At 50.9% G+C, this 12314-nt stretch overlaps 1 protein-coding gene across 8 annotated transcripts in view; it reads right to left on the bottom strand.

Moving 5' to 3' along the window:
* SYNE3 (spectrin repeat containing nuclear envelope family member 3) overlaps positions 1-12314 on the bottom strand; it is a 100508-nt gene that overhangs the window by 26769 nt on the left and 61425 nt on the right. For all 8 annotated transcript variants that reach the window (XM_060095685.1, XM_060095682.1, XM_060095681.1 and 5 more), the window contains 5 exons: positions 9405-9752; positions 6872-7008; positions 5261-5435; positions 1649-1831; positions 567-710 (listed from right to left, as the gene is read on the bottom strand). In XM_060095685.1, coding sequence (XP_059951668.1) covers positions 567-710; positions 1649-1831; positions 5261-5435; positions 6872-7008; positions 9405-9752 — 987 coding nt within the window. The remainder of the gene's footprint in view (positions 1-566; positions 711-1648; positions 1832-5260; positions 5436-6871; positions 7009-9404; positions 9753-12314) is intronic.

The raw sequence follows: 12314 nt of genomic DNA, 5'->3' as shown, positions 1-12314 counted from the left end.
TCAGCTTTAGTTTTAAAGCCCCAAATGCATCATTTTTAATACCTTCCAAAGAACACTCCCAGTAATGTATGAGCTGTGCCTGGGTTTTAAAAAGATAATTGTTGCTTCACGTGCATTTTAAAAACTGGCAAGCTCCTTATGTAGCCAACAATTATTCATGATCAGCCTATGTACAGTCCATGTGTTTTCAAACATTTATTCTTAATCCCCAAATCATTTATTTAACTGAAGGCCTCTGGACTCATTAGGACCACTTAGTGAAGCAACTTTAAAAGTAAATATTCATGTTAGACTTTGGAGCCATGGAGTAAGCAAAAGGACAGCCTATCATTTTGTTAGGCTCAAGAATCAGCCATTTGGAGGTGCTAAAGGCCTTGCTGAGGCCAGGAACCATCAGGTATATCAGCAGAGATTCATTTGAGATGAAAGGTCAGTTCTCAAGGGAGGGTCTAAATATCTGGCTCGGGCTGGCTGCTGCTTTGCTGGTTACTGTTACTGCAGGGGGCTGCTTCTAGGCACAGCTGAGTATCTGAGTAGAGGTGACTCAGGCCCGACAGACCTCTTACCTGCAACCTCGAAAGCTGGGCCTGTTTCCCAGGAAGGTCCCGCTGAAGCCCATTCTCAGCCTGGACCCTGATTTGGAGATCTGAGAGCCTTCTCTGCAGGGGATCAAAAGCCGCTCCGAAATCTTTGTGTTGAGCGAGTGAGCTCTGCGGAGACAGAACAGGCAGCACACAAATCAGCTTTCTTCTCAGGCTCCCTGTGGTACAACCTGACACTCACAGACTAGCTGCTCTATCTCCAGCCTTCTGGCTGGCTTGTACTCACTCAGGTGCCACCCCCTCCAGGAAGCCTTCCTGGAGCCCTTGAGGATGTTTGACTCTCCTCCTTGAGGACCTTAGTGTCCTCACCTAACAGTTGTCTGCCTCTAGAACAGGGGCTGGCAAACTACATCCCCTACCACATACCCCAAGTCCCACCAGGGGCCTGTGTTTGTAAATAAAGTTTTATTGGAACACAGCCACACCCATTCATTTACAGCTGCTTTCATGCTACCGCGGCAGAGTTGAGAAGCTGCAACACAGACCACTTGTCCTGCAAACCCTCAAATGTTTGCTAAACGTTTGCTCCGTGGATTAGATCAGACCAGGGATGTAATGCTCTTAGCAGGTGCCAGGCCCCTGGTCAGTGCCCCAGAGACCATCTCTTTCATCATCATCATTATTAGATGCTCAGCAAACATTTGTTACCTAAAAGAAACTGGCCACAACATCCCATGTTATGTCTCTGATTTCGTGTGGCCGTTTAGAAGTGTCCCTAATAATACTAGCTCCCAGCTCTCCAGTGGTTTAAAGTTTACAAGTGTTTTTCTCTGCGTCTTCTTATCTGAGAGTCCCCAGCTCTCTGCAGAAGACAGTTCGACTTGATCAGTGAAGAAGGGAATTTGGGGGCAGAGGTGGGAAGCCGACAGGTGAGAAGGATCGCGCCATAATCCTACCCAGATGATAGATGAGGGGCCTGAGGTCGTGGGGGACAAAGCGATACGTCCAGGGCCACGTGGTGGCCAGTGGCAGAGCTGGGGTCAGGATGCAGGGCTGCCCTTCCTGGAGGGCCGGGTCGATGGCTGAGGGCCGCCAGAGGGGCTCACCTGCAGTTTGCTCTTCCTTTGCAGAAGGCGGTTGTGCAGTAAGTCTCTGTCCCTCACGGAAGTTGCCACCTGCTCCAGCAGGGCCGTGGCTCTCTCCTGGCCAAAGATGCCGCCCAGCAGGTCTTTCTTCAGCTGCAGCATCGTCAGCTCCTCCTTCAGGTGGGAGCTTTCCGCCAGGGCCACCTAAGGGAGACATGGCCTCCGTGAACTGCAGGGCAGGATGAAGCTGGAGACGGGGCCAGGAGCGCACCTGTTCTGGCTGCACCTGCTCAGGAGGCTGGGCCTTGGTGCTGGTTTCCAAGGAAGAAGTGAACGTAAGGAGAAACGGGCTGGCAGGAAGGCGGTAGGAGGCCCTGAATGTCAGGGTCAATCTGATTCCTCTCTCACCTCCACATCCATCTTATTACCAAAGCCTGAGCGAGAATTCTACCTCCTACGTGTCCCGGAAATCCGTCCCCTCTCCATCCCCCATCACTGACTGTGGTGCACCCTCAGCCTTGCTCACCTGAACCCCAGAAGCTCCTGACCGCCTGCTGCCTCCCAGCCGCCCCCCGAAATCGACCGTCCACGCTGCAGCCGAACCCCAAACTAACCAGTCTGATCCTCTACTCAGTGATCCTCTATCACCGACAGCAGTGGGCCATCCCCCAGTTGGTGTATGGGACCTTTCGAAGGGGCTAAGGGCCTATGGGATCATGATCAGAGGAAATTCTGGAAGGCTTCCCAGAGGAGGTGGCACCTGAGTGAAGTCGTGATGTGTGGGAACTCACTGGGCAGAGAGGGGAGGAAAAGGCGACTCAGAAGCCCTGTGTAATGGGCAGCCGGCTCCTAAGCAGGCAGCCTGAACTCTGCACAGCCCAGGCCCCACCTCCTCCAGGAAGCCTCCCCTGACCACATTCCCAGCCTACATGCACTCTTCCTGCCCCCAAAGCCTGTTCCCCGCTTCAGGTTCCTGCTGATCAACAAGCTGTTGGGGACAAATACTTCTTGCTTCTCTAACTGAGGGCGCAGGGGCCCTGGAGGCCAGGGGTTTGGTCTTCAGCTGGCCAGAGTTCATTTGAATCTGATGATGTTACAGAGATGCTGAGCCAGGCACGGGGCTGGGAGAGGCAGGACGAGGACCCCAGCCCAGGTGTGTGGTTTGCAATTAGCCACACAGAGGTCAAGCCTCTAGCCGTAGGAAGGCACCTTCACCCCCTTTTCACCCCACTCAGACACAATATCATGAGGGTTAAGAATTCAGGCTGGAGAGTTGCAATCATGAGTTTGGATTCCATACTAACTGGGAGAACTTGGGCTATTCCAAGCCTCGGTTTCCTCATCGGTAAATTAGGGGTAGTCACACCCTAGTTCACGGGGCTGCCGTGAGGCTTAAATGCCTAAAAAGCATTTAACATACTGCAGGACCCACAGTGAACACACGATGAAAGACAGATCTTCTCAGCCATTATTATTTAACCAACTGTTATGTGTTGAATTGTGTCCTTCAAAAAAGATATGGTGGAAAAAAAAAAAAGAAGACCCATGGGGAGAAGATAGCCACGTGATGACAGACACGGAGATCAGAGTGATGGACCTACAAGGCAGTGAACACCAGCGACTGCCAGCAAATACCAGAAGCTAGAAGAGGCAAAGGAGGATTCTCCCCTAGAGCCACTGGAAAGAGCAAGGCCCTCCTGACACCTTGACTTTGGACTTCCAGCTTCCAGAACTTTGAGAGAATGAATTTCTGTTGTTTTAAGCTGCCAGTTTTTGGTGCTTTGTTACAGCAGCCCCAGGGAACTAATACACCAGCCACGCCCAGCTTTTGGCTGGAGCTTTGCAGATCCACAGGCTGCTCTGAGGCTAGATGCAGGAGCTGAGTCAAGAAAAGAGAGAGCTTGGCAGCTTGAGCCCTGGCCTGTGAAATCCATCCCGCCCAGGTGGGCCGGTAGGAGTGATGAAAGACATACTCCCAGCCAGCAAACAGAGTCCAAACGTGAATAAACCAAAGTCCTGGCCCCACGTGTTCCAACCCACTGCTCTGTGAAATTCCCACACTGGGAGTCTTGGGTCACACTCTAGAAAGACAGAACCTCTCTCCTGCTTCAAGGAGGTCCCGGTTTGCTTTCTGCCTTAGTGGGAAGGACAGGATGAAATATAGTTGTGACGCAGTGGGGAAAGTTAGACAGGTCTGGGTCAAAGCCAGCTCTGTCACTTAATGGCTGTGTCACATCGAGCAAGTGGCTTCCCCTCTGGGACATTTGTTTTTCTCAACAGTCAGATGATCATAAGTGTTCTGAATGCCTCGCAAACCTATTTTCAAGAGCCAGAGTGAAGACAGGGATAAGAACATTAGACAAGAGTCTAGAACCCACCATTCTGGCCCCAGCTCTGCTCTCTGGAGCAGCCTGACCTTGAACAAGCTCCCTAACTTCTCCCTGGCCCCAGTCCCTCATCAGTAAAATGAGGAGAATGGTAGAAATGGAAACAAAAATCCATGTACATAGATAATCAACATATGTTAATTATGGCAATGAAAATTGGAAAGAACCTAAACAATTGAAGTGCGGAAACGTTAAAAAAAAAATGACATGCCCCCAAATGGAATATTCTGCAGCCATTTAAAGTGATGGCTTTATTGAACCATTTTAAAGGCTGCTGAGAAAAAGTTCATATGTGTCAACTGAAAATATCTGAATATACAACTATACAGCATGAGCTCAAATACACAGTGAGGATGCACACTTGCAATGGGGGCATCCACCTTGGGGCCATGAAGGTAGATGTGGTTTAGAGCTGGAAAGAGCTTGGGTCCTGGAAGATACTGCTGAGCTATCAAGCCAGCCCTGGGATGACCTGAAAGTCTCCGTGTTTGTTTGTTTGTTTGTTTAATTAACTATTTAATTTTTTTTGGCTGCATTGGGTCTTCGTTGCTGCTCACGGGCTTTCTCTAGTTGCAGTGAGCAGGGGCTACTCTTCGTTGTGGTGCACGGGTTTCTCATTGCGGTGGCCTCTCGTTGCAGAGCACGGGCTCTAGGCGCGTGGGCTCAGTAGTTGTGGCACGCAGGCTCAGTAGTTGTGGCTCACGGGCTTAGTTGCTCCATGGCATGTGGGATCTTCCTGGACCAGGGCTCAAACCCGTGTCCCCTGCTTTGGCAGGTGGATTCTTAACCACTGTGCCACCAGGGAAGTCCCGTCTCTGTGTTTTAAGCCACCACTGATCAGGTTTCCTGTCACCTGTCACATGCATCCCAACTGACACACAGTAAAGGTAATGGCCTGACATCCTGCTCTTTCTCAGCACTGCTCAGGCTTCCACCAGAGGACTGCCTGCAGCAGGGCCCTAAAGAGAAGGGCTGAGCGCAGATTGGTGCAGAGTCCTGGAGCTACACCAGGCACCAGGCTTCACCTTCTTCCCAAGAACTGAGGGTGACTTTTGTCGCTGATAACTACAAGTGTTGACATTTCCTGTGCACTTAGAACTCACCAGACAGGGTACAGTGGGCTCCACCCAGACATCTGGAGGACTCAGAGACACGCCTGTCCCTGCGGGGGTGGCTAAAATGCTATGCTTGGCTGGTGGCCTCCCCCAGCTGCACCCATCAGCCCTCCCGACAGAGCCATGCAGACCTCAATCTGCGGCAGGAAGGTGTGGACGGAGGGCAGGTCTGGCAGGCTGGCGGTGACATCCACGATCCTCTGGGCCAGAGCCCTCCACAGATGCAGCTCCTGCAGAGGCCGCTGGAAATGCCGCCACAGGTCCACGCCCGCGGCGTTGCGCAGCCTGCTGCTCTTGGCCTTCATGCTGTGAGCACCGTGGAGGGGGAATCGAGAGAGGAGAGAGCGGGTCAGTACAGGAGCAAGGCCTCTGCCCAGAACCCAGAGCACCCGGCTTGTGCTGCTCCCAGGGTGGGCACTCTCCTCTTCTACAGACTGCTGGGCTGTCCACGGGACCCTGAGGCCTATGCTGTCCAGATAAAAGGGCACTGGAGGTAAGCCAGTCCTCGAATAGACTTGCAGCCTAGCTTCTGGACCAGGGAGAGTCAAGCCTGGAAGAGGAATTATGGAGCCCCCAGGCTGGTACTGCCTGCCCCCAGGCACCTCGCGGAAGCAAAACAAACTACTTTCTTGAGTAGGATGCCATGACTTTAGGCCTAAATAATTTCTACAAATAAATTTTCCAATATACTGTCCATTGTATAGCACAGGGAACTATATTCCATAACTCGTAATCACCTATAATGGAAAAGAATCTGAAAAAGAATCGATATATATGTATAACCGCATCACTCTGCTATACACCTGAAACTAACAAAACGTTGTAAATCAACTACATTTCCAAAAAATACATATATATATGTACAGGTATAATGTCTAGCACCCAGTCATAGATAACCAGCACCTGCCACCTCCACAAGAGCAACGAAGGAGAGGGAGACCTCGGCCACCCTGCCCCACGGCCCGCTTTATGCACAGGAGATTCAGCCTCACCACCACCTCAGCATCTTGTGGAGGATCCAGGCCCTTGTTCTGGATGTACACATGTAGGGCCTGTGCACACCGTGGGGTGAGAGTCCCCTGGCAAGGCAGGAGGCCCCTGAGTTCCTTCTCGAGGAAAACCCCTGCATCAGAGGCAGGAGGATGAGAAGTGCTACAGGGACGGGGACAGTTGGGCTGTGTTCCAAACACCTCTGAGCCTCATGTAGTAAAAATAGGTACCGATTCTGAATTTACACTGTGCCCAGTTCCACACAGGGTGGATATTTGAACTGCTGGTCTTTGCTGGGCTAAGAAGCTGGAGACCTAGCCGTGCCCGAACCCATGGGCGGAGAGGGAGGTAGGGGCTGGTCTGAAGTCACGCCCAGTGCTTACATCAGCACCGCCGTCAGCAAGCAGGGCACAGTGCTGGCCTAGTGAAAAGCCCTCCCCTTGGACCATTACATAGGGAACCCATCCCCCATGCGAAGCTGCATAAGGAGACATGATGGAAATAAGCGAAGAGGCCACATAGCACGGAAAAAAAAGCAAAGTTCAGGCCTCTTTCTGGGAGCAGAATGGAAAATACTTCGAAAAGGGGTCAGTACCTGAGCCCAGTGAGACCCTATAATGGCCATTCGTTGACAAGAGCAAGAACTGTTTGTCACCAGGCAGCAAGAGGGTGCAAGCCTCCCCTGCAGCTGGTGTCAGATGGGCAGAGGCCCTGAGCATGGGGTCCAGGCCCGCCCTCGGCCCACCCGGTACCTCTGGTGCTCCTGGATGGCAGCGACCACACTGTCCGCGAGGGGCTGCGGGTCCTCGGGGAACACGATGAGCTCCTTCAGCCGGGCCTGCAGCCTGTCCACCCGAGGCTCCTCCGCGGCCAGCGCCGCCCGCGTGGCCTGCAGCGACAGACAACACCCGACGGACCGGGTGAGCTTCCGAGATGGGATGGCGGTGTGTGTGCACCGGGGTGAGCATATTCTGTGGGGGTGGGCCAGCCTGGGGGAACACGGTCCCCCAGGGGAGGGGCAGGGGCCCCGAGAGCTCAGCCCCTGCGCTCCCTTGCTTTCCCACTCCGTGACCTCAAACACGTTTGCTCTTGATGGGCAGGTTTTTCTCTTTATCATCACCTACCTCACAGCCTTGCCATGGACTAGCACCTAATCATACAAATAACTGATACTTAGGGAACAGCGATGACGTGCTGAGTGCCCTGTGGTCCCATTCACTGAAGCCTCGCCATGGCCCTAGACAGTAATTCTCCGTGTCCCCATTTTATACACAAGGAAACTCTGGCCAGGAGTTTTCTGACAGTTGCAGAGGGGGAAACAGTGGACCTGACATTGGAGCCGGGCCCTCTGGCCCTTAACCTGCCCCTTCAGCACTGAAGGAAACAGTGCCCTAAAGATGCTCTGTGAATCCAGTTACTGTTGTCGGCACGAGGATATTTCCAGCCAGCATGCCCGACCACTCCACTCAACCACGTTCAGGTACTTTGGATGCGGCCTTTCCCTGCTATCCTGGGAAATGTGCAGTTTGATCTTGACCTTGACTCTGTCTTGGTCCCATGCTCAGTAGGAGGCAGGGTGGGGGAGTGAAAAGCGCACGGGCTCTGGCAGGACACAGGCTGGCCTGGAAACCCACCTCCAGCCCTTCCCAGCTGCGCAGCCTTGGATCGGTCCCGGTCCCTTGGTGGGGCCACCCCCACTTGACAAGGCACTGAGTACAGAGCGGGAGCACTTCTCACTACATAAACGCTAGTTTAAGAACAGAAATCTTCGAACAAGTTCTGAAATTCCCCTTCATTGATTTCCGGTTCGTCATATCTTGGTCATAATTGACACTTGAATCGGGTGGGACAGGCAGCGCCTGTAGGGATGTGGTCAGCATCCTGCCTCGGGAAAGGCTTCCTGAAGCATAGCCGGGCATGGCCGGGTGGCTGTCGGGACAGGGGGATGTTGGCAGGGCTTTCCAGGCCTTACCCTCCCCACACCCCACCCCTGCCAGTGTGCTTGCTTTGACCTTGGCCCTCACCTAGAACTCCTGGTAAGAGCCATATGTTCCCTGAGTCCCGATGCTCTTGGCAGGTGCTGTCCTAAGCACTTTTGTTTTCACACGTTCATAAGGAATGTGGAAGGCAGAGGCCTTATTATCATCACGTCCATGTCACATTTAACTGAGATTAAACCAATTCTCCCCGGGAATTCCCTGGCGGTCCAGTGGTTAGGACTCCGCGCTTTCACCAACGAGGGCCGGGGTTCAATCCGTGGTTGGGGGAACTAGGATCCTGCGAGCCGAGCGGCGTGGCCAAAAAAAACCAAAAAAAAGTAATTCCCCCAAAGCCAGCCAGTCGGCAAGGAGAGGAACCAAGACTCGAACCCAGGCAGCCTGATCCGAAAGCCCCCGCCCTTCCCCACTGCACCACACCACCCCTACCCTGTGCCAAGGCAGACAATCCGACAAGGGAAACAACTCCCTGTGTACAAAGGTGAGCACTGCAGTGCACCTGGTCTCCTACAAGGCTGAGTGATGCTAAAGAGCATGGATGCTTTGTTTCCACCTACACACACATATTTCTGCGTATGAGCAAACATTAGAAGGAAGAGGGGAAAAAACAGAACAACCTGGAGTGGAGGTAGGGCCCAGGGGCTTTCCTTTTAGATATTTCCCCTAACGGAATTGACAAGCTAGTCCTTGGAGTTAATATAATAAATAAAGGACTGCAGAAGGGTGTGAATCCTTATTTGAAAAATCTCTCTGTCTTCAAGTCAAACCTCTCGTGAGTGTGCACATGGATGGGGAAGGGGGAGGGTGCTCCGACTGGACACCGTGTCTGGGTTGGAATGCCCCCACGCTCCCCAGGATGGGAATCATCTGCTGGGTCTCCTAAGAGCCTTGGTTATGCTTGTTCCTCATCTTCTCTACACTGAGAGCCTTGCCTCTGACCTAACACTCCCTGTTCTGTGCTCAGAAAGTGCTCCCCACATCCTACCATCAGGCAAGGGAATGGCAAACTTGGAGCCGATCCACCTCTTATTTACCCACCAACTCATCATGTGATGCTGGGGATGTTGGGGGCGGGGGGAAATCGCTCCAGGCCTCAGTTTCCTCATCCAGAAAATGGGTACAAACAACCAATTTGTCTACTATGCTCGGGGAACTGAGATTATCAAAAATCCAGGAAAACCAGAGCCAGTGTGCTTGAGACTTAGTGTGATCCTCCCACTACACAGAGGATGCCCCGAGGCACACATGTCACCCGGACTGGGCCATGGCTTTGCCAAACACTGCTTACCGAGTAGAGTCTCCAGCGGGCCACCAGCTCGTCCTGGGTCCCTGCTTTGGCCGCGGGTTCCAGGTCCTCCTCCGCCAACCTCTGAAGGCCCTTCCTGAACTCTGCCAGCTCAGCCTCCAGCTGCCTCCTCTGTTGCTCATAGGCTCCCCTGGACCAGAGCAGGCCCTGCAGCCGCCCCTCCTCCTCCTCCCAGAGTGCACGCAGCTTCTCCAGAACATTCCGCATCTCCTCCAGTTCTTTGGTGATCTTCTCTGCGCCCAAAGGGGAGGTGTTGTGGATGACCCCCCCGGCCTGCTCCTCCAGCCTCTTCAAAGACTCCTCAGCCCTGGGAAAGTCACTGGCGATGTCCTAAAGCAGGGAGGCGGTGGGAGAGAAACACGAGGGAAAAAGAAAACACGTGTTGCATTTTCCAGGACCGCTGGGAACATCATGCCAAACGGTAATTCCTATTCCCAGGCTAGAGCCAAGGCACCTTTCCAAGGGGTGGACTGTCTGCCTTTATAACATTCAGAATGTAATTCCTTTACCAGGTCATTTACAAGCCATTTGATTAAGTGAAGGGGAAAGTCTCCATTGGGTACTTCTCTGTCTTTAACACTCTCTGACATTTGTTAATCTTGCTTTTTTAAGAGAGACAGAGGCAGCCTCAGGCTTGAAGCCTTCAGCTGGCAAAAGTATGGAGCAAATAGAACCTAACGATGCCATTTGGCCTCATTACATCTATTTGTATGGTTATCTACTAATTATGAATGAGTATTGGTATTCCATTTATGACAATGCCATAAAGTTTCTTTTTAATTCAGTGTTCATTGCCTTCTAATATTAAAAAAAATTTTTTTGTAAACACTTTCGTCTGTTTTATTTAAAATACCTTCAAAATATTTTTTTTCACTTTTTTAGTGAAGTGCAACTTACATGGAGTACAATACAGACTGTCCTTGACTTAAAATGGTTCGACTTACGATTTTTTCTGCGATGGTATGAGATCAATATGCATTCAGTAGAAACTGTGCTTTGCATTTTGCATTTTTTTTTTTTTTTGCGGTACGCGGGCCTCTCACTGCTGTGACCTCTCCCGTTGGGAGCACAGGCTCCGGACGCGCAGGCCCAGCAGCCATGGCTCACGGGCCCAGCCGCTCCGCGGCATGTGGGATCTTCCCGGACTGGGGCACGAACCCGTGTCCCCTGCATCAGCAGGCGGACTCGCAACCACTGCGCCACCAGGAAAGCCCTGCATTTTGAATTTTGAACTTTTTCCAGACTAGTGATATGCAGCACGATGCTCTCTCGCGATGCTGGGCTGTGGCAGAGAGTGTAAACCAACATGGTTTTCACTTTCACTATGGTATTCAATAAATTAAATGAGGTATTCAACACTTTATTATAAAACAGGCTTTGTTTTAGATGATTTTAGGCTAATGGAAGGTGATTCTGAGTACACTTAAGGTAGGCTGGACTAAGCTATGATGTTTGGTAGGTTAGGTGTATTAAATGCACTTTCGACTTATGATATTTTCAACTTACGATGGGTTTATCGGGACATAGCCCTACTGTAAGTTGAGAAAATCTATATATAGATCTTAAGTGTTACTGTTCAAAGAGTTTTGAGAAATATATATGCCCATGCAGTCCACACTGTTATCAAAATATAGGATTTCTAACATCCCAGAAGATTCTAGAACTTCATCTATTTGAAATCATAGACTATGTTATTTTTTGAAACTGGCTTCTTTCACTCAGCATAATGTTTTTTAGATTCTTCTATGCTGTCAGGTATATCAGAACTTCATTCCTTTTTATTGACTAATATGCCTTTGTACATATATTCTAGTCTATGATGTGTTTATCCAATACTCTGCCGATAAAAATCTGAGTTGTCTTCAGTTTAGGGCTGTTATGAATAAGGTTGCTGTGAACATTCTTTTACAGATACCCGCACTTTTCAAAAGTTCAATTTATATCACTTTGCTTTTACAAAAGACCTACATTAGTACCTGTTTTCGCTACCTGAAAGAAATCCAAAGAGGATTTTAGCTTTTGCAAGAAAAGGTAATTACTTCTCCGCTTGTTTTCTGTTTGTTTGTTTTTCTTTTTAATTTTTTGGCCGTGCTGCGCGGCATGTGGGATCTTAGTTCCCCAACCAGGGATCGAACCCGCCCCCCGTGTAGTGGCAGCACAGAACCTTAACCACTGGACCGCCAGGGAAGTCCCACTTCTCTGCTTTACACCATTTCGGCTCATGAACAGTTTCATAGGAACACTATTTTCAGATAGTGGGGAAACTGTACACGTCATAGAAGATATTTTGTGGTCACTGTTCACTGGTTTTTTCAAAAGAGAGTCAATTTAAATACAAATATTAAATAAATGGTATAGATGCTGTATCGCTGTATCAAAAATTATAAAGCGGTCCTTGAGTTATTGAAGATAATCTACCCACTCACTTTACAGAGGGAGTCGGAAGCTCGTTCAAGATCACAGCAAGTCAGGAAGCCCAGAGTGGACCCAGCTTCTCCCCGCTGCAGGTTTGATGCTTACATCAGGGTTCCTGACCTTCACGTATTGACATGTGAGGTCAGATAATGCTTTGTTGTCGGGGGCTGTCCTGTGCACTGTAGGATGTTTAGCAGCGTCTCTGGCCTCCTTCCACTAGATGCCAGGAGTACCTCTACTCCCAGTTGTGACAACCCAAAATGTCTCCAGACATGGACAATGTCCCCCATTTGAGCCCAGCTGGTGTAGACCGTGCTGCTGTGGCCCTGGGTCTCCAAATGCCCTGCTGACTCAGAGCTGTCCATAAAGCAGCCAAGGCCCCAAGCATGGGATCTATACCACATCCCATGCTTCTCCTCTGGTGGGGTCTGTGTACAGGGATGTGTGTATCTCCTGGGACCCCCCAGCCCCATCCTA

The sequence above is a fragment of the Mesoplodon densirostris genome, chromosome 4, assembly GCF_025265405.1.
Source record: "Mesoplodon densirostris isolate mMesDen1 chromosome 4, mMesDen1 primary haplotype, whole genome shotgun sequence".
NCBI classification, from domain to species: domain Eukaryota; kingdom Metazoa; phylum Chordata; class Mammalia; order Artiodactyla; family Ziphiidae; genus Mesoplodon; species Mesoplodon densirostris.
Note: the sequence above shows the minus strand (reverse complement) of the source record. Positions and strands in the feature narration are given on the sequence as shown.